This window comes from Delphinapterus leucas, chromosome 5 (assembly GCF_059928025.1).
Source record: "Delphinapterus leucas isolate spDelLeu-1000000601 "Yukka" chromosome 5, BTC_Dleu_Yukka2, whole genome shotgun sequence".
NCBI lineage: Eukaryota > Metazoa > Chordata > Mammalia > Artiodactyla > Monodontidae > Delphinapterus > Delphinapterus leucas.
In genome coordinates, this window is record NC_143133.1 from 94,312,343 (window position 1) to 94,340,298 (window position 27,956).

A 27,956-nucleotide genomic window follows, 5' to 3' on the forward strand; every position below is an offset into this window, starting at 1 on the left:
GCTGCGGAGAGAGGGAGTTTGGCTGTTCAGTGCATGGGACAGGCGCAGTGCTGTCTTCTTTCACTGCTCAGTTTTTGCAGGTCTTTACATTAAAAAAAAGAAAAGACCTAAATATATGTTCAACCCTCTTGTAGAGTTTTAAAAGGTTACGGGCACCCACCCTACTTGCTCACGCACACCATACCGATTCAGTTTTAAGGGCGCACTTAAAAAAAAAGCCTCCTAGCATCCAGGAGAGTTGAGAAGGAACCTGAGGTCTAGTTTGCCAAACTCAGTCACAAGAGCTGGTCAGTGCTCTCCACTTAGTGAATGCTCTGCTTTTCTGAAAGTTTCAACCTCAGACCCCAGAGGAGGTCGGAGTGCACCTTGCCACCCTCCAGGCTGAGCTGGGCTAAAACCTGAGCAGGTGTCTTGACCTTCCTGGGCTATCCCTAGACAAGAGTTTGATCCCCAGCTGGAATCTTGCAGGACATGAGAGGGATACGGGAATGGTTGTTTCACTGGGGGTGGGGCTTGAGGAGCTGAAAGAAAGAAGAAAAGAAAAGGCGTAATCTCAGTTCCAGAGGCTCAGCCCCAGAGTGGTTTTGACCTCCTGGGTTTGGGAAGGAGGCTGATAATGCCTGATAGTGTCTCCAGTGAGACACAAGCAACTGGATTTACTTTGGAAAATCTTTGTCACTTGAGGAATGGGTGACACACAGGGGAACTTAGTGATGGCATCCAGCACCACCAATGGGTCTTAAACCCTGACAGCTTTTTTAGAGACCCAAGGACATCACTTGCAGAAAGCACAGTGCCCAGGCCCAGCATTCCACGATCATTCACCCTGGAAAGAGGCAATGCCAGTCAAGTGGATAGTCCTGAGGGGCCACCCGTCCTCAATGTCCACTTTCAGGATTGCCTTGCAAGGGTCTGCTTACCTATGGTGGTTAAACCAGAAGCAAAAAGCTTGAGCCTAGCACAGCGGAAAAAGAAGGGGTGTTCAGCCCAGGACAGCATCTTATATAGTGCCCAGGCCATGCACATCTATGTGTGATGTGCCCTTTCTTTCCCTCCACCCCACCCCGTGGCTTCACTAAGTTGTCCAGTTGATTTTCTGTTTACAGCTGCCTTGATGTTAAGTACTCTAACCATGGGAGATTTCCAATCCTGAAAAATAGACATATGTTTTATATGCTTTTCATTATTGAGATAGGAATCCTTAAGTGGGTACTCAAAAATGGAGAAAGCCATCTCTTAGCATCAACCTTGGCTTATATGAATTGACCTTATCGGTCCAAATCGCAGCCTTTTCATTAAAATGAGCAATGAATAACGTGCCAGAGTGTAGTTTAAAACTTCAAATATGTTTTCAGATGGAAATATTTCAAGAATGCAAGCCAGGTATATTTCTCAGATAAATGACAGTAGGGGCATTGCATACACGGGAATTCTCCGTTCTCAGGTTTCCTGAAATCCAGCACGCGCATCATTAATCATTCATTGGAGTCGGCCTTCAGTCAATGGCAGCTCTGAGTAAGCTGAAGAGAGCCGTTAGCTAATCCTTCCTGACACGGGGATCCTGGGGCGAGAGAGGACAACTGGACAGTTAGTCACATGTGCTGGTGCCCAGACCCTACCCCTTTTGCCCGGCTCCGAGCACGGTGTGCGTGTGCGCTCACTCTCCCGGGCGCAGACCTAGAGCTTCCCAGAAGGAAAAACAAATTCGGTGGCATTATGCTTAGCGCGACCAAGAGTTTCCCAACAGGAAAGCAGCTCGAGCCCTGGCGTAAAGGCTTAGGGCGGCTCTCTAAACGCGGAGTAAATCCATTCATTAGCTCTTTAGTAAATCAGTAGCAGCAACAAAAGCCTTCTCCCCACCGCGCCACACCAAAGCCTTCCAAGTTGCGCTGCGAACAGTTGCAGCGGTGGGATCCTGGCCGCAAACACTAGCAGCGGTGGGATCCCTCGGCGGGACGCAGTTCCCGAGAGATCCCTGGGGCAGGGGTTGTAACAGTCGGGTCTGCTGGGCAAAGGGAAGGGAACCTGGAAACTGTGTCCTGGGTAGGCGAGAGCGCATTGCTGGGACGCAAGACTGCGGCAGAGGTGCGAGAGACGAGAACTCACTCCCACGTTTCACCCTCCCATTCCCGTGACTGCCCCAGGAGGACTCCAGGGCTCGCGGGGAGCTGAGTTCCGCTCAGCGTTGGCTCGAGTGGAGGGTGGCCGTGTGGCGCGTGAGAAGTGCTGGGGTGCGTGGCCTCGGTGTGCGCGCGCCCAGCGTCGGGGCGCAGCTTCTCTCCGCCTGGCTTCTCCTCCCACTCACCCTCTCCCGTCTCCTCCCTCCTCCACACCCCCGCCCCCGGGACGGCGAGGCTCCCTCCCCGCACCGGCCGGAGAGTACACAAAGCGGCGGGTGAGGGGAAGCCTCGCAGGCGTGCACCGAGCAGTGAGATCACTGGCGTTATAAATATCCCAGTGCCAGCGCCGAGATCCGTTCGGGTGGCCTCTCTCTCTCTCCCCCTCTCCCTCTCTCTTCCCCGAGGCTATGTCCACCCGGTGCGGCGAGGGGGGCAGCGCCAGAGGCACACAGCCGCGCGCGGGCTACAGAGCCCAGAACCAGCCCTGCAAAATGCACTTAGGACCCCCGCGGCTGGAAGAATGAGCTTGTCCTTCCTCCTCCTGCTCTTCCTCAGTCACCTGATCCTCAGCGCCTGGGCTCAAGGGGAGGAGCGCCTCGCACCCAAAGGGCAACCCGGACAGGCTGCCACCGGTAGGAACCCCGGAGGAGCCAGCAGCAGCCGGAGCAGCAGTAGCACGAAGTCTTCCTCTTCTTCCTCTGTCTCCTCCTCCCCCGGGGCTCCTCTGGGCAGTCAAGGAAATGGCTTGGAGCAGAGCAGTTTCCACTGGACCCCCTCGGGGCGCCGGACCGGCAGCCTCTACTGCAGAGTGGGCATCGGTTTCCATCTGCAGATCTACCCGGATGGCAAAGTCAATGGCTCCCACGAAGCCAATATGTTAAGTAAGTTGCCTGCTCTCCTACAAAACCTGTCCTAAGCGGGCGGCGGGAGTCTCGGGAGGGGACAGCTGGTGATTCCCTGGTCGGCAAGCCCACCTTCCGGAGCCCCGGCCACTGGGATCCAGCCGGCCCTCGAAACAGCCGGGCGGGTTGGGTGGAGATGCGTCTACGTGGCGGGCACACACTTTCCCCTCTCGTGCGTACGAGGAATGGCGATTACTGAGGTATAGGCTACCCGGAGGCTGGCGCAGACAGGCACCTTGTTTCCAGTTTGCCCTGGTCCCAAAGAGGAGCTCCAGCCAGTGCCTGGAGAAAAAACAAAAATCTCCTTTCTCCTCGTTTAGCTTCTGTTTACCAGACTCGCATTTTTCACTGGGCATCAAAGCGCACCCCCTTTCCCTGCCCATAACTGAACAGTTTTATTTAGAATAATCAAATCTCACATACTGCCCCTCACAACGGCTACCATAACCCCAAATTAATATTATATATAATGTATATATACATATGTGTATACGGATATGTCTATTGTAGATACGTACATATTTACACATTATATACATATAGAATATATATGTATATTATACGGGAGACCAGACATTCCCTGTTTGGAAGAAGACAGTGATCTAGAAAACTGGACACGTTTAGAGAGGGAGACGTGATGGACATTAGAATTAATAATTGCGGAGTTGGGTTTAGCACCTTTTAGTATCTTGAAACCATGACCAGGCCTTGTGAGGAAGAGTGGCCTGCCTTTGGTCCCCAAGGACAATTAGGGGAAAGTTCTTTATTTTGGAAGAAATTCAGAGGCGGTTCAATTTGGTACAGGTGAAAATTTTGTAGGTTTTTTTTTTAAGCCAAGTTTTAAATTTTCTTTCGGAGTTTAGCTCTCTCTCTTTCCCTCCTTTCTCATCTTCTCCTTCCTTCCACCCCGTCTGAGTTTTCAGACCATCACTGCCATTCCTCTGATTCCTCTCACTGCCCCTCTAGGCAGCAGAGGGGAGAGATGATTTGCGGTTGTATGCGGGACTGGGGAGATCTCTGCGGGCCTTTTTCTCCGTAGGGCCAGATGGTCTTCCAGCCGGGGTTAGTCCAACAGATAGAAGCACAGCCCGGGCCTTAGAGGGACCCAGGGAGAGCGGAAACATGGCCAGGAGATACCGATGCGCACACGGTCGCCGGCTCCGGAGTGTCAGCCTGGTGGCTCCCAGGTGTACTTAACTTTCTCCGTCTCAAACCAACGACCCGATGGGTTTCTTCTTACGCAAGCTCCGGAGGAGCGCGGGCTCCACAGAGGGGCTGGCATCTGGCAAGGGTTGGAGTTGTGCACGTCTGTGGGATGGCCGGCCGGCAAGCTTCCTCCGGGGGTTTCAGGAGGCTGGAAGTGGAAGAGCTGGCGGTTCGCGCCGGAAGGGGAGCGGGTCCACGCCAGCCTCCTGCCCCTGACTGGTCTTTCGGGCTCTGCCGCTCCAGCTGTCTGTGTTGCACGTGGCGAGGTGGCCTGGAGCAGCAAACACGAGAGGGGCCTTACCTGTCTGCCCCAGCGAGTCCCAGGCCCTCCCACACACTCCTTAGAGGTGTCTGCTTTTATGTTTTAAGGTTCATTACACTCACTAAGCAACTGACCATCTTCGGTGATAATAGGCAAGGTCAGTTAGGGCGAAGGGGAATTTCCTGAGATTTAAGGGTAAGCAAGAGTTGTGTCTAGTTCAGTATTTCCATTTGTCCTCATTTTGTCCCACCAAACTCTTTTCCTCCACCAGCCATCAGAGTTCTATTCCCCACTTCTAGTAGTATTTTCCCCTTTCACTTACATGAACACTGTTTCTATTCTGTTCTTCTTGCAGTTTATCCAAAAAATCAACCTCAACAGAGGATAACTTCTGTGTTCCCAAGGGAACATCCAAAGTTAGCCTGCAAGGAGGGCAGATTGGACCCCAGGGGGTAAAATGATGTGTGGGAGATGGGTTTCGGTGTGCTAGGGATCTCTGAAAACCAGACTTATTCCCAAGATATTCACCCTCTTCTCTTGGAAGAAACCATAAGAGACAAAGATTTTTGCAGCTTAGGCCTTGTGGAGGGGAAATTGTAGAAAAGGATAGAAAGGAAAATGAGAACAGATCAACAAAGAACACATTCAGCTAAAGAAGACATTGGCCAGTATTTATTTCCAAGGTACATTTTATTTTAACATCCACTTTGAAAGATATCTAACAAAGAACAGACACAAAACACTGCTTTGTTTCTTAAACAAAACTGAAGTGCCTAAATAAAACTTTCTTAATTTAACGAACACTTTCCTAATTCATTTCAGTTTATAACAGCCTTTCAGAGTTTAGTCTGTGTCTTTCACTTGGCTTGCAATCATTCACTTATTCATTCATCCATTTATTCATGTACCCAACATAGGATACCTATAGCTCACCAAGCTTGTTATTTCGATTACTTTTGGGTTAGTTGGGATTTTTTTTTCCTTTGCCTTCCATAGGTTTTTCTCACAGAGGAAAGTATAATTTAAGTGTTTAAATCATGGTGATTTTCAGCTTTGTGATGTCTGGAATGTCCAATAATATATCATAAAATTCTGCTACCATAGATCCATGAAGAATTTATGAAATACGTCATGTTTAGAAGGATAGCAAGTAATTTGGAAGTTTAAAATGAATCTCTGTCTTTAAGTAGCTGTGAAAGAGAAACAGGACCTGCTAATTGCAGTTGGTCATATACCTCTTTGTAGATAGCCCTTGATGGTTTCCTGATACATAATGTAAACTCAGGAGTTGTTTATGGAATGTTGGTTAGAGTAGATGAGGAACCATTTGTCCAAGTCTCTCAAGAGAAACTGAGCGAGCTCGGACCATGAGGATCATGGAGAATACATCAGTTTTACCTCATTATCTAATTCTACGGTCTGTGAGTTAGCAGTGATAGAAAACTTACATTATTTTGTCACAGCTTGCTACTTCTGTAAAGAGTCAAAACTTTGCCATGCCAAACATTCTAGCAGGTTCTTTTAAACTCAATAATTTTCTGTAATGTTTGTCAGAAGAAATAAATATATGTTGGAATATATGTTTCACAACTATCTTTTGACATTAAAATTTTTGCAAACTGTGAATATTTTCTAGTTTGGCTATCAGAAGTACACTGACCATAGATTTGAAACATAATTTGTTTAGTTAAGGAATACCACTTAATATATTCCTAGCTTCTCTTATACAGTAGTTATCTCAGGTTTTGAAGACAGGTAAAAGAATCAAGCTCATTGCACATAAACTCTTATTATAAGGAAATACTAGGGAAGGGTGAAGAAAGATGGGCAAGACAAGATAGGTGATAAAATCCCACTACTGAATAGAAACAAAGACTTTGTTTTAATTTCTATGCTTTCAAGTTTAGTTCCAAAACAATGCTTCTATTGGCTCATCTTGGGCCATTGAAGAATAGGCAATCAAGTAATTGTCAATTTAGGGAGCGAAAGCTTAAGGCTATAGCTACACAAAGCCAAATTGTTCACATAAAATATAGAAATTCCAATTATGTATTTTGGCTAAACCAAACCCTCAGTTTTACTAACTTTAAAAAATCTGGGGCTTCCCTGGTGGCGCAGTGGTTGAGAGTCCGCCAGCCGATGCAGGGGACGCAGGTTCGTGCCCCGGTCCGGGAAGATCCCACATGCCGCGGAGCAGCTAGGCCCATGAGTCATGGCCGCTGAGCCTGCGCGTCCGGAGCCTGTGCTCCACAACGGGAGAGGCCACAACGGTGAGAGGCCCGCGTACCGCAAAAAAAAAAAAAAAAAATCTGAATTCACTATCAATTTTGATGTTAATGTACAGTCAACCTTTGTATAGTCCCCAAAGCCTAAATAAACCAGAATCTCTATCTTCTGTATGGAAAACTCAAGTAGGAAATTTCTATGTTGCTAACTTAATCAATGAAGACTACTAAACTGGATATTTCAAGACTCAGATTTGATAAAGGCATGGCATATTTGTTGCTGTGTGAGCACAAGTAGAGAAACTTCAGTTTTAAATGGTTTTTCTTGGGGCTTCCCTGGTGGCGCAGTGGTTGAGAATCTGCCTGCTAATGCAGAGGACACGGGTTCGAGCCCTGGTCTGGGAGGATCCCACATGCCACGGAGCAACTAGGCCTGTGAGCCACAACTACTGAGCCTGCGCGTCTGGAGCTTGTGCTCCGCAACAAGAGAGGCCGCGATAGTGAGAGGTCCGCGCACCGTGATGAAGAGTGGCCCCCGCTTGCCACAACTAGAGAAAGCCCTCGCACAGAAACGAAGACCTGACACAGCAAAAATAAATTAATTAATTAATAAATTCGTACCCCCAACATCTAAAAAAAAAAAAGATTTTTCTTTGAGGATTTTTCAGATGGGCTGTTGATAGCTTCTGAATACATGGAATATCTATATATCTTTCTCTTTCACTGAGAAAAGAGAGAAAAAGGAGAAGTCTACGTAATTGTATCAACCATCGTTGATAGAGTCCTAATGTATTAAAAACTCTAGAGGGGACTAAGTAAGAAAATCTATATCCAGAATAATTTTACTTTGTAACGCATACTTATGCTTGTAAGTAAGTGGATTAAACAGTGTATAATCTGAGAGACACTGAGTTCTTGCATCCTTCAACCTAGATGTCAATCACAAAATTCCGCCAAGAGAGAATAACTCCTTCAGTTAAGCACTGTTTTTTTCTTTTGATCCTCTTAAATGTGAACACCCTAGGAAAGATAACACATTGTCACTTGCACTTTAACTCTCTCCCTGCCCCACTCCCCCAGCAGTAGAGGGCCAAAATAGCAGGAGAGTACTAAGACATGTGTCCATACATGTGTACACATGGGGTGTCCTGAAAAGGAAGAGAGATAGTGAGAAGGTCAAAGAAACAATCCAATTTAGCAAACATTCATTGACTATCTATGATCTGTGAGACACAGTTGGCCTTCCACAATTTTGCTTAGGGATACCATCTGGGCTTCCACGTGAATTGTAAATTCCCATCAAATTTATTATTACTGAGGAAATTACTGAAATTGAAAAAATAAATCAGTTTTAGAGAAATATTTTCTGGAATTTATATACATGTGATTTAATGCACATGGGTTTAAAATACTTAGAATTCTTTAATGAGTTACTGAGATTTGGCATGAAAAATCAATAAGCCTGTGATCCTTTTGGGGAGTGGGGGCAGGAGGTTAAATTGTGGAGCTTGTAGAATCTGCTCCTATATTCTAGGAAAAAAGACATCATGAAATTGCTGTTGAAATTACTTTGGAAACTATGATCTTAACAAGGTTCCTAATATTACACCATAATTACATTATTTAGAACATCACACCAAAGTTGCCTATTTGAAAAAAACAATTATTTTATCTAATCTCACCTTTTTTCTTTCCTGCATTCTTCATAATTTTAAATAGAATGATGTATGTAAAAGTATGTTTTTAAGCTTTCAATTAAATATAATTTTCTTAATATTATAAAATCTTTTCATTCTCAGGCATTATATCATTTTTTATACTGGAACTTACAAGAAAAGAAGCCATGTAGTATGTAATAAAATAACACTTTCACATATATTATTTCATCTTCCCCATATTTAAAATTTATTACAGTGCAAATTTATATAACACATACATGCAGAATGTACAGTGTATTGGGAAACAAGTTGAGTCAAAATGGGTCTTTCTTAAAAATAGAATATGTTGACAGAAACCAATAGATTACATAAGCAAAGCAGTGCTCCCATTAAAGAAGTATGTACAGAGTCCTTTTGTCTTGACCTCTTAAATGATAGCCTGCAAACATATATGCTTAGTAAGAATTTTATCTTTTATGCTACCATGTATTTTTTTTCCCACTAATACACAATAGATTTGCATTTACAAAACCAGGTAATTTTCCAGACAATGGTATAAAAAACCTTTAACAGAGCAGAACCAGGAGTAAATTGGGGGAAACATATGGTCAAGTCTCCTTTTCTACCAACTCCACATTGTCTCTTTTGTGGCTGTCATTCTACACATAGATGATTTCTCATGTTCTCCCTGTCTCATTTTTTAACAGACATTTACACAGTATTCACAATCACATCCCCCATCTCTGAAATATCCAAAATCATTAATGCTGTTTTTCAATATCATTCTGTAATTTTGATAGAAATATAACTTTGTATCAGATGTTCTATTCATGTTTTATTAATAATATTATTACAGCACTACATTGTGTAGTAAATTTATCTTTACAAAGGATTCTGTGTGCTTTGTTACTATTTCATAAAATGATAATGCTTTTAAATCTTTTTCGGGTATGCATCACAGTCAAATAATTTGCATAGCAAAATCTATTGTAAATAGCATTTTGAAAACATTTTGAAGGAAAGAATTTTTTGAGACAGTTTTTTTTTAGGAGTTTCTTCCTAGAAGCAGAAGTGGTTCCTTTCCAAGTTTTTAGATTTTTTTTGGTTTGTTTTAAAGAAATATCCACTAATAAAGTGGTAGCTGCAGTTTTCTTGCGATGTGTTTTATTTACTCTAGGCTAAGAATGCTTATCACAAGATCAATAGTTCCTTCACGAACTTTCTGATCAAGTATTTTTAAGAAATCAGGTTAAATAAATAAGCGACAGTATTTGCTACAATTATAGGTATTAGGTCGCATTATTCAACGTAAGTGCTCTATAACGATATTCATATATGTGTTTACATGTATTATATATATGTGTATCCACAATACACTGCATTTGGTAAGTTGAATAATTTTATATGTACTTCATATACTGCAGGGGGAGACTGCTATTTTAAGAAAATCTGGTGATTTTCTCTATTTGTCATAGTCCTACTGACATATTCTAATTAGAATATGTACTCAAAATATTACAGATTGAAATGTTGAGATGTTTTTTCCCTCCTCCCTCCCATCCTTGCTTGCTTCCTTCCTTTCTTCCAGGACAAGTCCTTTTTTAGCTTTAGTGAACCATATTATTTTGTCCTTTTTTTTTTTTGCATTTTGTTGTAGGCAATTAACAAAAAGCTCTATGCTTTTCTTCTGTTCATATAACATTACATACAAGTTTATGGTAAACAAGCAGGAATCCCAATTATATACAAACTATGAGTTTCATCTTCTTAAAATACTCTAAACTGTGGTGTGTGACTCTCTTGACCCAGTGGATGTGGACTTTCAAATTATTAAAGGAGACAGAGGGACATCGACTTGATAATTCTGACTACTAAATGCCAAATATAAACAATAACGTAATAAATACCTCATTAAATTTTTTCCAGAAAAGTCACTCAAAATGCAAGATGTCTCAAACCATAATCCATCAAACACTTCACTGAGCCAATAGTCTCAGATTATTTATATTGCTTTCAGTATCTTATGTATACTCTTTAAATGAGCAACTCACTAAATGATAGAGTGTGATATATATTGATTTATCGATTTGTATTATGATCATTTGAGAAGAGGGATTTCTTTTATGTAAATAAGTATTATTTTCAAGGCTTCCAATGATTTATATTAATCTTGAGTACCATCTTCTGTGCTTTAATATTAAAAGTACTGTATTATCTTTGACAGAAAAACAATGCATGAGAACTGTTTTGTAAAACATTTTAAAAAGTCTTTGCCATTCCTTTAGAACTTGAAAAGATTCTACTGTCAAACATTGATTACTAAAAGTGACTTATCATTTGTAAGGAGAAAAAGAATTACTAATGAAGCACAAATTTTTGAACCTTGAAATTTATCATTTTAAATGAATACTTGAGTGCTAGACCTTTTTATTTCTTTTACATAATAAATGTCGCAAAAAATAAAGATGTTAAATACTTTTTAAAAAATCACAGTGATAAAGAATGGAGACAATCTACGTAGAAATTGAATTCTTCACAATGGTATATAGAAGAGTCTGTGTTTTATTTTGGGATTTCTGTCATCCTAGGTATTTTGGAAATATTTGCTGTGTCTCAGGGGATTGTAGGAATACGAGGAGTTTTCAGCAACAAATTTTTAGCGATGTCAAAAAAAGGAAAACTCCATGCAAGTGTAAGTAGAACCACTTCATATTTGTTAAAGGTGTTATAGAGATTTTACATTTGTAAAGTGGAATGAAGTGATTTTCCAAATTGATAGGACAATTTGCCCAGAGAACTTAATGTTTTTTTGTTTTTGTAAAATTATATGTACATTAAAACAAGAGAAATGTATGTGTTTTTGTAAGTAATCGTTTAAATATTTTATTTACTTGAGAAGATAATATAGAATCCACAAAAAGTTTTAAGGGTAAGTGTATTTGAAAACAGCATTTTCTAAGTGATTGCCATTATTTATTTCTTAAAAGTGGTCCAAGTGAGGAGAAATATTATGGAAATACTATATTTTTAATTTACATGTTTATGGTGATTGTGTGTGTGTGTTCAGTAGATCATGTTCTTAATTTTAAAAGCTACTCATGATGTCAAAAATGGAGTCTAAGTAATGTAACGTATATTCATATTAATAAGTATGGAGGGAAGAAACCAATAGTGAGAAGACTTTGACCTTTAATAGAGAAATTTAATTTGACTCATTTGAGAAATTTTCATCTTGTTTTTTTATTGCATCAAAAACACTTCTTAAAACTATGAAGACTAGCTTTGCACTCTTAAAAATTTCTTCAGCCCACTTAACACAGTTTGTAATCAATTCACAAATTATAGATTTCTATGCTTTGTTCTGAAAATGTTCATTACTTGGGAAGCATTAAAATGTTTTAAAGATAATAAAATATATTTAGCTTAGTTTTCCCGCTCACAGGTTCTGTTTATTAGTATTAGTAGTATGCACAGCCCTTAAAAGTGATTTATGCTTTTTTTATAGTGTACTGAGTTTTGTCATATTAAGTTATTTTAAAAAGCAATTCTTCTTTAAAGCTACTCCTTTAATCCTTATTCACTTTAATTCTTATTAAACAAATTGGAGAAATATCACTTTTCCAGTTTTCAAAGTATATAGGAAGTTTTAACTGAGTGCAATCAATTGGAACTTGCTAATTATGATTTCTTCTTTACAGACTTTTAAAAAATTGAATGAGAATTTCACTTGGTTTAATGTTTAAGACTTTCAATTTTCCTTTCTCTAGCATCTAAATGTGGTTTGTTAATATCTCTTGGAGGAGACAGTAGAATTCAAGTTATTTCTACAGTTATTTGAGGATTAAATGAGATAATGTATATAAAGCTTGTTAGAACAATATTAGTACTTAATAAATATTACCTATTATTGAATGATAATTTAAATATAGTCTAAATATAATAAACTACTAAAATCTCAGTTTATTAAGATAGATGGGAAATCTTTGGTAACCTCTCTGATCATGCATTACAAGCATTATAACCAGATTTACTTATTTCATCTTCTGAGCTGGTTACTATATTCTAGTAAACCACAATACAGTGTTCATAAAATAATTGCTCTTTGATTTATTACATATCTTAAGGGAAAACGTTCTTCATTGCTGTGGAAAAGTAGGACATACCATTTTATTTTTTAAAAAATATTTGATTTTTAAAAATCCACATACAAAATATAGAACAATGATCAAATGCATCTACACTGAATAACTTTTCCTCGATCTACTTTAAGGTGGTAAAAGATTGAAGCACCTTCAAAATCTAAGCATCATAATAATATGCAATGCCTAAAAAGAAATTCTCTTTTATTGGTTTGCTTGTTTTGGGTGAAAATCTTAATTTTTTAAATATTCTGATTCATGCTTTAGTACATGCAAAAAAATAGACTACCTTGGGGCAGCTTAAGGATAATTGCAACAGAAAGCGAAGTACTACAAATGGATGCCAATTAGAAAGGTCAAACTGAAAGGTTAGGTTACATGATTCCTCTGTCAAATGCAAGTAACAAATTTCCAGAAACTTGACCCAAATGTCTAAGGATGGCTGGCCGAAATAATGCAGATAATGCAAAAACAGCATCTGTTATTCTTTCTCATCTTGGCAGGCTAAAGTTATTTCATGGAATAATGACTTTTAAACAGTACAAAGCAAGCCTTGCTCTTGTCACTCACTGAAGCCCTTTGATATAAAAGTCATTCTGATGACTTTGAGCTGAATTGTAGATAAAAAATTAAGCCCTACGATTACGTGGATTCTTTCTAAATCATTTGTCCAAGCCCACTTTCTCTTAGCATTTATTAGCACTTTTTCTCTAGATGGAAACCTAATTAAATTATAAAGTGATTTATTTTTAAGGAAGTTGAATTTTGAAATAGTATTAATTCTAACCATTATTAGTTTTATGCCAGATGGTTTCTTTCCTCTTTTCAGTTTCTAGTTTAACATGTTGAAAAATTGTTCTTATAGCTAGCTTTAAATATAATTATTTGATTTAGTTTTGGTTTTTACAAAATTTCATCACCACTAAAAATGCTAAAACCCCTTATACTTTTAGGATTAAATGTTGCTTAGGATTAGTGAGTTGCTTTAAATTAATAATTGTGCAGAGGCATTTAAAGAATACCTTTATAATCATTTCAAAAATATATGTGTATAAAACCACGTTGTGCATCTTAAACTTAAACAATGTCGTATGTCAATTATATCTCAATAAAACTGGAAAAAATTTAAATAAATAAAGAGTAACTTTAGGGTTTTATTTACAAAGTAAATGTGAACTATAAATCTAAAGTATTCATATAATTCTGGGGAAAGTAAACCTATAGCGTATTGAGAAATACTCATGGAGAATAGGAGATTTTCAAGTTCGTTTTTATAGTAACAATCAGACTATTAAAAATTAGCTACTTGGCAGAGGTAAAAGATTTGCATATTTCTTTAAAATCTCTTTCATTCACATTATCTCATTACATAGTTAGGTGAGGAAATAGTCTCAGAGATGTTAAATATTTTCCTAAGTTACCACAGGTAACAATTGATTGAACCAGAATTACATAATTCAAAAATTCTCTCTCCTTTTAAATGCTATAATACTTGGTAGGGAAAAATTAGCTTGAAAGAAGGTATTTTGTTTCATTTGGAACTATTTACACTGTTTTCAGCTATTATTTTATAGGAATTATTAATTGCATGTTTTAATAATATTTTTGTATTACGTTTTAAAGAATGAATACTGTGGTTCATCCTTAGAATATTTTTGGTTGCTTCTCTCTCTCTCTCTCACTCTCTCTCATTCCAAACCCTTTTGGAGGATCTTTTTTCCCCATCTACTTCTGTGTCTCCTACTTGATTTTAAAGTCTAGAAAGGAGGGGATGTGTGCACCACAAAACTTGTCACAACATTTTATAAATGTTGGTTATTCAGTGTGAAGATGAGTTGCATAGGGAACCCCTTTTAGGATGTACTTTCAGAACAGAAAAGAGATCTGTTTTGTTCACAGAAACTCTTCATTTAGAAAATGCTTCATTGTCAGTGGACAGGAAGATGGTAAACACTATTATCAGGCCAGAAAGTTTAAACTTAGGCAACATATATGCTGATTTCCTTTGTGTGCTAAGTTTGTCAATTTGGTAAGAGAAGTTTTCATTGAACTTCAGCCATCTCGGTGTGCTCTGCTCATGCACTCAGTCAACCTATATACTCATAGTAATCTCCATGCAGCTCTCCTTAAGACCTTGACTGATAGACCCTAAGTAGACAATGCATTTAAATTCCTAGTGTGCAGGGTTTTTTCAGCATTCTTTACAAGGATGAAGGTGTCTGGTCTTCTTCTCGAGATGCCTTGGGAATCACTGAGAGTAAGAGCAGGTAATTGCTTCCCCAAGAGCCATGAGGGTTAGTCAGAGCCTTCACTGTGGCCTGTATCATCTTTCTCAACTTATTCCCAGACTGAGGTGCTTTGTGGGGCTGAGCACCCTTCTCTTTTGGTCTCTACCTCTGCCTGCCTGTCTGTTCGTGCTCTCTCCTCAGGTTTATTGTCTTTATCCAAAGTTGCATAGGCAGCCTTTCTGGATTTATCTGAGGTGGGTCCAGATGTAAGTGTAGAAGGTCTTGAGTGTGGTGATGAAGAGCACAGTTCAAGTGTGTCATTCTACTTGAGATACACTGTGTCATTTTACTTAATCTTTCTATTCCTTGGTTTTATCAGCTATAAATGGAAGAAAATTAAAGTAAAAATACATGGTGATAGTTGAGCATTTTAAATGAGATAATATGTATAAAACACTTAGAATAGTTCCTGGAAAGTATTCAGCATTTAATGTTAGAACAGATCTTCCTGAATTTGCTCTCAGGCAGCTGTTTGATGATCCTCTATCTCCTCTCAGAATACTTTCTGATTTTGGGGTCAGGCAGCTGTGACCCCCTCAGATATTTAGACCAGCCACAAATCCCATTTATTATTGGCCCCTTTTTTCTTTAGGTCCAAACTCGTCTTGCATACAGTAGCCCCTTTTGTCCTGGGTTTTCTTTTTACCAAGGAACCTAATTTGAAAGCAAAATTCCCAGGTTCAAGATCTTAAAGAGGCAAGGATTTCCAATGGTCATAATCTCATAATTTTTTAAGGTCCTTCTTGTACATTGTGGTTTCCCCTTAAAAAATCTCAATCTTGAAAAAGGTGGTTACCATGAATTCTTCAGTCTTTTCATTAAGTATGCATGTTCACTTATTGCCTGTTGGGGAAAAACATTTTAGCTCATTTTAAAGATACAGAAAGAAGCACGTAGTGGAATTATTTTTGTTTCTCAGGGTTTTAGGGAATCGTGTTTGGAAGGAAAGCTAATTGCAGAGTTTACGAAATAGGCATGGAATGTGTGCTTGATCAGCCCTAAGCAAGGACTAGAACAGCCTCCTTTCCTGGTTTCAGAGGGCGCCAGCTGGCTTGCCCGGGATGAGAGTCTGGACTAGACTTCCTGAGCTGGGGGCAGAGTGAGGATGAGTCCGCAGCCCCTAAAGCTGGGCATGTTTATTGAAAGGGGAAACGGAATCTTGAGTAATGGTTACCATCATCATTAAAAAAATAAGTTATCAAGCACTCCACTCTTGCAGTCAAGACCCTGAGCTATATAATGGCATTGAATAGAAGCTCGCCTTGCCCTCTAAGAGCTTTCAATTTACACAGTAAAACTGAATAGCTGGTAATTCAGGTTAAAAAATGGGTTCAGTTTTCTACCTTTGCAGTAAATGTCAGTTTTCTCTTAATTTCACACTACGTAAACCTGGTTAGAGGGCTTATTTTATTGAGGAAATCTGCCTGTGATGAATCGACTTGTAATTTCAGAGATCCATTTCAGCCTAAAGTGAGAGATGGTGTTCTACGTCTTAGATGGTTGGGGAAATGGCACTTGTTTTTCATCAGTATTTTAATATGGAGCAACTTCAGGGCAGGTAGGACTATATAGAAACCTAGGAGATGCCTTGGGTTTGTACAGTGTTACTGAAAGAGTTTGAATCTAGGAATCAGTAGATGAGATTTAAGTCACAGGCCTACCCTGGCACGTGATAAATGTGGGGCTTTAGACGAATTCTTTTCTTTACTCTTCTGTCTGGAAAATCAGGTAATAGCATCCTAATAGTCATGGAATTATATCAAGAATGAAATAATATATGTAAAACACCTGGCACATGGTAGCCCTCAATAGCCCAGCTTTTTTGAGCTATTAAGAGCATCAGACAGTAAACTATCTTATACCATGTTTCTACAACGGTGGTTCTCACCTCACCTGCATCAAGATCACACAGGATGCTGGTTAATGATGTGATTCCAGGGTCTCAGCTCAGACTTACTAAAACAATCTCTGGAGATAGGGCCTTGGGAATCTGCATTTGACCTGGCTCCCTGAGTAATCTGAAGTCAAATTCAAGAGGTTCAGAGGAGGAGAAATCATGTGGCTAGCATTCTTCACTACCTTACCTCAGGTTGATTTAAATCCAACTTGTGCATTCCCTTGGTTGCATGAAGAACTGAGACACAGAATGGCCAGATACCTAGTGCCAAGCAGGAAGTATGACCATGCTCTGGAGATGGTCATACATCAACTGACCCATATGAGGCTTGTGAAGTAAAGAGAAAGAGGCAGCTCCTGTACATGCATGCTGCCCTGTTCTGGGGTTCTCTGCTTGGGAGCAGTTGGAGCAGGGTCTAGCTTTCAGCCTTCACTCACCACCAAAGGTGGGCGCTTTTGTGCTGGGCACATCCTACACAGCCATACAAAACAGCCTGGGCTTAGGGGACCTGACCTGGGCAGTCCCATTGGTGGGACTAGGGGTGGGAACCAAAATGCATTGAAAGGAGGCAGGGGAACAAGAAGTGTAGGGATGCAGGCAGCAAGAAAACTTTGCTTAGAGCACAATCTGGTCTTTAATTGTTTTCATTACAGTCTATAATAATAGTTTAATTATTTAATAATATTATATAGTCTATAATAGCATTTTAGTTGCTTATATTTAATTATTTCTTAACTTTATAAAGTTTTTCAAGAGAAAGAGGCAAATCAAAGAAAACAAAGTGAAATAAAGAAGTAAAATTGATTAAATGATTAAATAGCCTGCAGACTCCAGGGTTTGTACTGCTGTTAGTCCAAATTCAATCCTCTTTATATACCTCTTTCATAAAGTGCATATTTACTTCTTCAGTCACACGTAATGAGAATCGGGACTTGTAGGCATAGCCTCAATTCATTTGCTACAATATTCTCAATCATCATAGAGCATGTTTACTAAGGAACAAATCTATGTTAAGAGGTTTTAGAAAGTTTTTAAAAATATTGTTTCAGAAAGAATTCTCTGTTTGGTTTAATTGAACTTCAGATTTTAATTAAGCAGAATTAGTCTTTTCTGGAATATCACAGTCAAAGTTTTACTTTCTTTGAACTGAATTTGACCTTTCTTTTAAATATTCACTGTGTGCCCTCATCACGCGAGGAGATGAGTAGAATCAAGGTAAAGTATCCTCCTAAGCCAAAAATTCTTGTTTTATTTAATAGCACTATATTGCCCCACCTCTGAATAATTTGCATATTCAAGCAGAAGTAGTTTAATTTAATTTTCATCTGTTTTTTTCAATTAAGACTCTTAAATTACATAGAAATCAGCCAATTTAAACTTGTTAGTTTTGCAATTATGGCTTGTTGACTATAACTTATTTTTACACTTGCAAGATCAAGGAGAAATTATAGAGAAAAACATAGATAATTTAAGTCAACAAAGAACATGGGCAGGACCATGGCTATATTGTTTTTCATTGTAAAAGTAACAACCAGCACAGTGTCTGGCATGTGATATACAGCCGATAAATATCTGTGGAATGAATCCACAAAAAACTGAGTTTGAGACAAAGATAGGGGCTCTTTACGAACATTTTAATGAATGCGTTTGTTGTAGTGGCTGATGGTGGTAGAGTGGAGGTTATGGGGGTCCTGATTTCAATAGCTTATTTGAAATTAGATTTACCTCTCTACTTCACAGCTGAACTGTAGATAAAGTCTTTACGTCCACTTCCCATTTTCTAGGGAAATAATCCAGTTCTATTGTTTTAAAAGTACATATCTTGCTAAAGCACTTTTTATAATTCAAAAGAGATTTCAAAAATTAAAAGTAACCTGGAAAGTTTATTATCTAAAATTGTGTAATGGTAAATGGTAAATATATTTAAATGGCTCTGCTGCTTGGTGACTGTTGTGAAGATGCCTCACGCGTAACATTAGGGACAGAGACGAACTGCTTAACGTCGCCGTGTTGTCTGAACAGGGCCGGGAATACTGACAGGAACAGTCCATCCCTCCAGAAGAAACCAGATCTGATGAAAAACTCACTATTTTTGTTTCAAATGGCTTTGTTCCATTATAGCTGGAAGAATTTTTCAGACAAAATATTAAATTAGAAGTCAATTAAGAAATCCAAAACAGTCTGACTGCCTTCACTCCTGTTTTAATGTGGGGTTTGGAATGGCTGAGGGCCAGCAAGTAGTGTGGGTCCTCAGAATTCTGAACATCTCTACCCCATGTGACAGTTAGGTGACCCTCGAAAAATCTAGAGCCTGAACAGCCATCCTCTTTAAGTCTTCTCTTAAGAAAGAACTTAGAACATGAACCTTGAGGGGGAAAAGAGAAAGTTTTCAGATGGAATAACTTTCGGGGGTGGCATCGGTAGGTTTTCACCCCATGAAAGACAGTAAGATGGAATTGCTATAGGTTAATATACCATGTGTGTGTGTGTATGTGTTCATGCACACGCATGTGTGTCTGTTGGCCACATCAATAAAAAAAGACATGTTCCTTCTTTATTTTTTTTGACACCATTAAGGAAAAAATAAGGTTAAATTATGCAGTACACTTAAAAAAACCTAACTGTCAAAATTGAATAAAGCAATCACTGCTATCTTTATTTCAGGAAAATGATTTTTTTGTGTGTGAAACAAGGGTAGAAGTCAGGTCTATAATGTATTATACATTAAAAATGTTATTCAAATAAATTTTAAGAAAAAAATCTGAGGCAGGGTAAATATACCTGCTACCCTTTTTAGTGAAATCTCCCACACCTTTCTAAAATGCTTGGTCTTTTCTGTAGCATAAAATATTCCAGATGGTTATAGCTTTTATTTTAAAATAAAACTTTGGGATTATCTAATTGAATGGGAGAGCACTGAAGTCCTTTCAAGAGCTAAGCAGACAAATCTATGTTTGACTTGTAAGAAAGACTTTTTAATTTAAAAAAAAAAGGAACAGTAAATGTGTGGTCTTCTAAAGGAATGGCAACATAGCACCCTTGTTCTGGTCATGGGCTTGTAGGTTATGATGGGATGAGAGAAAGCCATTGGCAGTGGTTCTTTAAAATAGCGGTTTACAGCCTGCTAGAGACCCAGTCCAGGGAATCGTCAGTAGACAAGTGCTTATATATAGCTTCATAGCCTCCAAATAAAGAGCTTTATTGATTGAACTACACTCGAATGTAAATAACGTGGATAGACTGTCATACATAAGATAAATGTGCTGCTGGAAATACTCTGAAACTGGTTGTCTTCTGATATTGTCAGTACCTTGCACAAGTCAAAAATTCCATGCGGCCATCAACAGTAGTTCTGTGTAAACTGCCTTGCAATGTTCAGACTTCTAGATTACAGTGTTGGGATCTGTATTGCAGAAGAAAATTTGGCATTATTAGAAAAGCAAGGGAATTAAAGGACTTTTAATTCCGTGTTAGAACCTCTCGGTTTGATATAGAAAGAATCATATCTGTGTGTGTGTGTGTGTGTGTGTGTAGTGTATACGGGTCAAGATATTTGGTATTTCTAAGCCCAGGACGTTTATACAAATGGTGCTCCCTGAAATTGTGAAACATGTTGGTCTAGTCCAGGTTAGGGATTTGAATTCTTTGGGGGCTATGGACTCTTGTATTTGATAAAAGCTCCAGATCCTTTCCTTAGAAAAATATTTTGATTCTCACAATAGCCCTACAGTTGCAAGGATTGTGGATAAAGAGCCTAAAGCTAAGAACTCAATTGGCAGGATTGGCATTTGATTGCATGTCTGTCTGACACATTCTCACTTGCTTCCCCTATACTGTGGTCATTCAATTTCCTCCATACGGCAAACTCAGCCTTTTCAGAGCTTGTTGTGGCCTGCTTTGTCGTCCTCATCTCTTCTTCCTTTCTCCATGCGTCCTAAGTGGAAATCACACTGAACTACTTACAGTGCTGTCCTGCTGACCTGTGAACACACCAGTTCTGCTCCCTGAAATCCTTTCTCACGTCACCTGCCTTGCTCACACCTTGTTGGACTTGAAGACTCAGGTCAAAAGTCAGCTTTTCTAGGAAGACTTCCTGCCCTCTTCCCTGCTACCTCCATCCTCTCAGATGCCCTTCCTCTATGCTATCATTGTATCCTCTGCATACCGCTGTCATAATTCCATTTATCAAGCTGCATCATGATGGATGTCTACTTCTTTGCTTGATCCACTGTTCTGTGAGCATTTCAAGGGCAGAGGTGTGTGTGTGTGTGTGTGTGTGTGTGTGCGTGTGGAGAGAGAGATCTGGCTGAAGTATTGTTAGTGACTCCAAAGGTAATTTTTTTCTTCCTGCCATCAAATATACTCTCCTGTATCACTGTGTTAAGATACATTCTTTCCTAAAGAACTCTAACATATGCAATATTAATAGGGCCATATGCTACCCCTTTCTCAGCACCATGAAGCATGCTGATAAGATTGAAAAATGTATTCTTGTTTCAAAGGATAATATGACCCCATTCCTCTGAATAATATAGTACTATTTATTTTCTTGATGGCTTAAGAGGGGGAAAAATCTTATAAGTTAACTTTTTAACTAAAAATTTCAAAGTAATTAGAAAGAGTAATAGAATTTAAATATACAAGTTCCCGTTATCACTTTTATATACATTGATATTATTTCACGATTGTACATAATAAACAGAAATCAGCATTACAAAGATGAATAAAGTAGGAATATAGAAACGAAAATAGTAATTTTAAAGCAACTCTAAAAGAAGCAAATGTGTCTTTATAAAAGAGAATGGAGTAGGAGGGCAGAGGTCAACGGAATTCTTGTTTTTTCTTTACAGTAAAAGACCTCATTTTATTACATGCTGAAAATACTATCACTACTTGAATTTCCTCTTCTTCTTTTATTCCCTAGGCCAAATTTACAGATGACTGCAAGTTCAGGGAGCGATTTCAAGAAAACAGCTATAATACCTATGCCTCAGCAATACACCGAACTGAAAAAACGGGGCGGGAGTGGTACGTGGCCCTGAACAAGAGAGGGAAAGCTAAACGGGGCTGCAGCCCCCGTGTTAAACCTCAGCACATCTCTACCCACTTTCTGCCAAGATTCAAGCAATCAGAGCAGCCAGAACTTTCTTTCACAGTTACTGTTCCTGAAAAGAAAAAGCCACCTAATCCCATCAAGCCAAAGGTTCCCCTCTCCGCACCTCGGAGAAGTCCCAACACAGTGAAATACAGACTCAAGTTTCGCTTTGGATAATATTCATCTTGGCCTTGTGAGAAACCATGCCTTCCCTTCAGGAGTTTCTGTAGGTGTCTTTGTGCTCTGAAGACAACTTTTTGGACACAGCTTCAGTTACACTACACTGTACTGAAGTCAGGACATTTGTTTCAGTTTGGCTGAAACAAAAATGTCTCCTGATAGGAACTAAACTGGAATTCTTTGTACCAATACAGGGAGCTCACTGCTTTAGTTCAGTATGACATAAAGCCTTTTGCTTTATGCTTGGTGCATACTGGGACTCTGTTTCCAGAAAGTTAAATGGTGGGGATTATGTATTTTTCTGACTTTTACAGATCAACCTGAAAAAGCATACGATACATTTTTATTTTTGGTTTCCAAAGACTATTTTGATGCAGATAAAAATATTTTATTAACGTTTGTTTTTTGGGTTTTGGTTTTTTTAAAAGTACCTTGCATCGAGCATATTTTCTTACTTTTGTTATTTTTAATTAATAAGACATAAAACAGCCATTTTAATGCAATTTATCAATTATAAATGTGTTTATAGCCTGTTTATAACATGTGGATTTATTTTTCATTTTTCTTATTCATTGCACTTTTAATTTTTATTGTGATTATTTTTTTTACCATACCTCAGATAATATAAGTTAGTCTTGCATCTTAAAATGTTTAAATTCTCTTCAACAGCACCAAATGTTGAGCTTGGGTTTGTATGTGTATGTGTGTGTGTATTTTTGTGTGTGTGTGTGTGTGTGTGTGTGTAAATTCATGCTATTATATGGAATCCTGTCTTTTTGGTGGCTGGGCTACAATGAATTGGAAGTAAGGAGAAAATATAAGGACTTTTTTGGTGGAATTAAAAGTTGGAGATAAGGAAGAGGATTAGAGGTACAAGTACACTGAGTTTGCAGCATTTACTGATATCTAATTCTGCCTTGCCTTCACTTCTCCTTTTATCTACCCTGCCCTCATTCTTTAACAGCTGGAGGAATACATTTTATTCTGTCCATCAAGCATACACTATGAAACCAGAGTGCTTAAAATACCTCTTTTATGACCCTCTGCTATCTCCACTGTATAGATCCACAGGGAGCAACCCACTTAGTGGAAAAACACAGAGAACCGAAGGAGATGAATCATGTAACAGTTACCCATGTCAAATCCCATTGTCAAAAATATTCTTATTACTCAGTTAAACACACTTCGAGTTTCCTATCCTAAAGGTAACCATCCCAGTGAATAGATCTGCACTTTTATAAGGAAAATTTCTGATTGTATGTTTTTAAAAAGTTGGCTGTGCGATATGGGAAACTTAATTTGGGAATTTGATGAGTTGAAAATGGCACTTAATTGTCAACCCAAATACTGGATGTTGGGCATAAATCACAGAAAATTTAACTTAAAAGAATTTATATAATTTATTTTCTTGGGTAATCATTTTTATGGAGTTCTATGAAACATAAGTGTTTATCTTCAGAAATGTGGCAATAAAAATGGTAAAGCTAATGTTTAAAAGTATGTCTCATAGGAAGAACAAAAGCATTCACAGAAAGTTTATGGTTTGTATTTAAGCATGTTTCTTTTCTTTTAGAGAATATTGCTAAACTTCTTTTAAAAACAAAGTATGTTTTATTTTGATGCACAAATGCAAAATAGAAACTCAGAAAAATTGAACTTACTACCATTTAAGCAGACTGCTTTGTTTTAATGGAAACTATACACATATATATTATATACAATATATATAAAATCCATCCATCAACTAAAACATCACACGTATACCCTAGTATGGTGTTTTATTATAAAACTAATAATATGATTAAACATTGTTTGCATTTAATGCATAATTTTTTATTTTTAAAATCTTATTATTATTTTTGTCACACCACGAGACATGCGGGATCCTAGTTCCCCGACCAGGGATGGAACCCGTGCCCCCTGCAGTGGAAGCATGGCGTCTTAACCACTGGGCCACCAGGGACATCCCTTAATACATGATTTTTTAAAAACAAAATACAATGCTACAATAGTTTTAACTAATTTATACATTAAAAATCTCCTGGATTAAATGAAATGAAATTTTGCCAACACAGATATGTCTTACTCTTATCTAATTGGTATATCACATATATACATGGTATAAAGCTAAAAATAATCCTCTAGTTTATTTTAATATATTGTTAAAAATTGTACACTGTATATCAAGTTCTTACTACACATGAGAAATAAAATTGCAGAACAGGGGAACAGTAGACATATGTCCCTAAATGGGCAAGGAAAAGATGACTTTAATGATGATTAACAACAAACTAAGTTAATGTATATATTGTATTGGACAAATGTTGCTGGTAATTTATGTTAAACTAAAAAAAAACTACCTTATCTTGTACTCCTAGTTTGATTTGATTAGCATTTGGAAGTTCAAGTAGAATAGCTACCAAATATATATTATGCAAGTCAGGACTCATTAATTTCAAAATTTAAAGCCAAGCTAAAATTAAAAAGAAATAACTTTAAATTACACTTCTCTTTAGTTTACTGGCCATACACAATTATATTTAATTAAAGCTCACTGAAGCAAAAAGTTACCTAAATTAATTAATTGAAAGAACTCATGTAGAGAAAATATGTATAAATGTAATTCCTTACCAATACCTAGCACTTTTTTTTTTTTTTTTTTTTTTTTTTGCGGTACGCAGGCCTCCCACTGTTGTGGCCTCTCCCACTGCGGAGCACAGGCTCCGGACGCACAGGCTCAGCAGCCATGGCTCACGGGCCCAGCCACTCTGCGGGCATGTGGGATCTTCCCGGACCGGGGCACGAACCCGTGTCCCCTGCAACGGCAGGCGGACTCTCAACCACTGCGTCACCAGGGAAGCCCCCTAGCCCTTTTAAAAGGGGTCTTTGCTTATGTAGTTTTGGTAATTTTGAAGTAACTAGACCTATCTAATATTAAATAAAATTGTTTAATTGAGATTGTGTTCACCTAAAAATGTCAATGAATTTTACATTACAATTTTGGAACCTCATTTGTCTAGAAGAGAGATGACAAACACCTTCAGAATGACATTTCAGCTTTATTAATTACATTAATTTAATCTAAGATAATCTTTATTTGGAGCATCAGTAGAGGTAAATAGAGGTTTTCAATAAGATGTAATAATATCATGGTTTTTATTTCACAAAATATACTGTCACTTCTTTCTCAAGAAACTAATTTGAGAGTGTGGGTATATATAAATTATCTTAGTTCTTTTAGCTGAGTTATAGTGACTCAGCTGTATAAAACTGTGTGATGGTGATAAAGGACACTGACAAAAGTTATTTCTAAATTTAACAGTTATATCATCTTAGATGCTTTTATTTCTTGTACCTGAAAATAAAACACCATAAATCTAGTAGGTAAATTTTCTATAAAGTTGATCTTGAAATAGAAAACTGAACAATTGTCTTACATTAACATTTTTACCCTTCCAAAGGACAGCGGAATTAAGCTATAACTTCCCACATTTTCAATCAGGAAATGAAAATACTGCACTAACCAAAAACTTGAATTCTGGCACGATTTTTACAGCTGCAGAAAATTTCTTGTACAGTTAATTTTAAAAATAAAAACAGTATTGTAGACAATGCTGCAATGGGAAGAAAACAAAAATATCTTGTCCAAGGAATTCTACACCTTCTTCAAGATTTATTTCATTGCTACAACTAAATTTTGATCACTTAAAATCTTTTTTTAAGCCAATCATCTTTTTGCACATTTTGAAAGAAACTTTTCTTTCTTTATTTAAAATTTATTTATTTTTGGCTGTGTTGGGTCTTCGTTGCTGCACACGGGCTTTCTCTAGTTGCAGGAGCGGGGGCCACTCTTCGTTGCAGTGCACAGACTTCTCATTTCAGTGGCTTCTCTTGTTGTGGAGCATGGGCTCTAGGCACGCGGTCTTCAGTAGTTGTGGCACGCGGGCTCAGTAGTGGTTTGTGGGCTCTAGAGCACAGGCTCAGTAGTTGTGGCACACGGGCTTAGCTGCTCCGCGGCATGTGGGATCTTCCCGGACCAGGGCTCGAACCCATGTCCCCTGCATTGGCAGGTGGATTCTTAACCACTGCACCACCAGGGAAGCCCAAAAGAGACTTTTAGGTAAGTGAACATGACTCCTCTATTTTTCTTTTGTAAGTCATCTAATTGTACTAGTCGGTTTTTGAAATAAGATTATCATATGATTAGGCATTAGTCCAAGAAAAGCGTTACCTCCTCTATGTCATTCCACAGGAGAGAAGGGAGGAGAACCCAGCCTGAGTCAGTGGAGGCATTTTTTACATCCAAGAATCACATACAAAGCAGAAACTAACACACCATTGTAAAGCAATTATACTCCAATAAAGATGTAAAGAAAAAAAAAAAAGAATCACATACTCCATTCAGAGATACCATCAGACAACTGAGCTACAAATCATCCATCAGTATTTAAACAATTTTATGTAATAAAAATACTAGATTAGGAAGCAATAGCTCTTACATACCTCTAATTTTATTAAGTTGTCTTTTTCCTGACTCTGATGTGTGATTATCAGAGGTCAATCTCTAGGCCTTGTTTCAACCATGCTATCTCAAGCGTCATTTTCAGCTTTGTCATCAGTGATTGTTTGAGTCTTAAAATGTTGACGTACCAAAAAGAGGACATGGTTCCTCTTCAGGCAAAACTAAAAGTCTATGTCCAGTTGAAATTGCACAACCACATGAAAAGAATTGTGAAAGAAATAATAAACAGATATTTTAAAAAGGCCTTGTCTTAGATTAAGAAGAAAAATAAACTGAGTGTGAGATTGGATCAAGACATTTAAAAAATGGGAATCAATTCTGGGCTTACTTTTCTTTTCTTTTTTTTTTTTTTTTTCTTTTGCACTGCCAAGAAGCTTGTGGGATCTTAGTTCCCCGACCAGGGATTGGACCCGGGCCCTTGACAGTGAGTCCTAACCAACCGACCACCAGGGAATTCCCCTGGGCTTACCTTTTCATAAGGCACTTTGCAAATTTGCAGTAATTTCCTATTAATTAAATCAAATTTCCTATTAATCCAGATAGGAACGGTCAGAGTAGCATCACTGTTGATGATACATAGTTCATGACCTTAACTAAACATGTAATTATTGAACATCTCTGTTTTGACCAAAATCACACTTTCTCCATGAAGCCTTCTAGAAATTCATGAAGAAATATGAATAATCTCATCTTGACACCACTCCTTCAAATATGTATAACTCATGACATTCCACCACCATTGCCTTACTATCCCAATAATTCAGTATTTTCTGAGATCCTGCTTCGCCAAGACACTCATCTAGTGAAACAGTTCTTCATTTGCTCAATACTTGTTCAGTATGTTCCTTGTAGAGGCTGACATCAACACAGTCTTAGATTTTTAACTCCTGCAGGGAATATAGCTGCTCTCTCCTTGCACGTTGCCCAACCCAAGTTCAGGCTAATAAAAGGAACTTAAGAAATGTTCTTAGCTGATATAGCAATTTTGAATGATGTGTTCCTCTGACTTAAACACTTCGTGGAGGCTATTGGACATTCTATTTATTCAAAGTACTGGCTATATAATTATATCTATAGGTCCCTATATGGAATATGTTAGGTGCTCAAAAAAAAAGCTTGTAGGATGGATATTAGCAACTGAATAAGATTTACTTGTTGACGAGGTTGATGATGGTTAAGAGAATTCCTATGAGATACAAAATGGCTCCAACAACAAGAATAAGAACACCGGCTGCTTCCCTCACTCTACTTGGATTTCCCACACACGAATCCCAAGTCCAGACTAGAAATACCAGGCACTTGCAAGCTGCATTTAAATATCAATAAATCAGTCATCGTATGAAACTTCAGTTTCATTGACAATCAGAAAAACAGGTGACTGTGCAAATCCCGATGATTTTGCTGTCTGCAGGCCAAATAAGCAGTCCAGTGGGGTGTCAGTAGGTATCAGTGGGAGGGTGAA

General features: G+C 38.3%; 1 protein-coding gene across 1 annotated transcript; it reads left to right on the plus strand.

Moving 5' to 3' along the window:
• Positions 1–2,640: 2,640 nt before the first annotated feature.
• FGF5 (fibroblast growth factor 5) lies at positions 2,641–22,140 on the plus strand. Its single transcript, XM_022599417.2, has 3 exons — positions 2,641–3,001; positions 10,962–11,065; positions 21,622–22,140. Exons 1-3 carry the CDS (start codon positions 2,641–2,643, stop codon positions 21,967–21,969), a joined length of 813 nt encoding a protein of 270 aa, XP_022455125.1. The 3' UTR covers positions 21,970–22,140.
• Positions 22,141–27,956: the final 5,816 nt, after the last annotated feature.

Coding starts and splice junctions, on each gene's coding strand:
- FGF5 (XM_022599417.2), top strand. CDS start 2,641: ATGAGCTTGTCCTTCCTCCTCCTGCTCTTCCTCAGTCACCTGATCCTC. Junction 3,002..10,961: donor CCACGAAGCCAATATGTTAA/GTAAGTTGCCTG, acceptor CTGTCATCCTAG/GTATTTTGGAAATATTTGCT. Junction 11,066..21,621: donor AAGGAAAACTCCATGCAAGT/GTAAGTAGAACC, acceptor TTTATTCCCTAG/GCCAAATTTACAGATGACTG.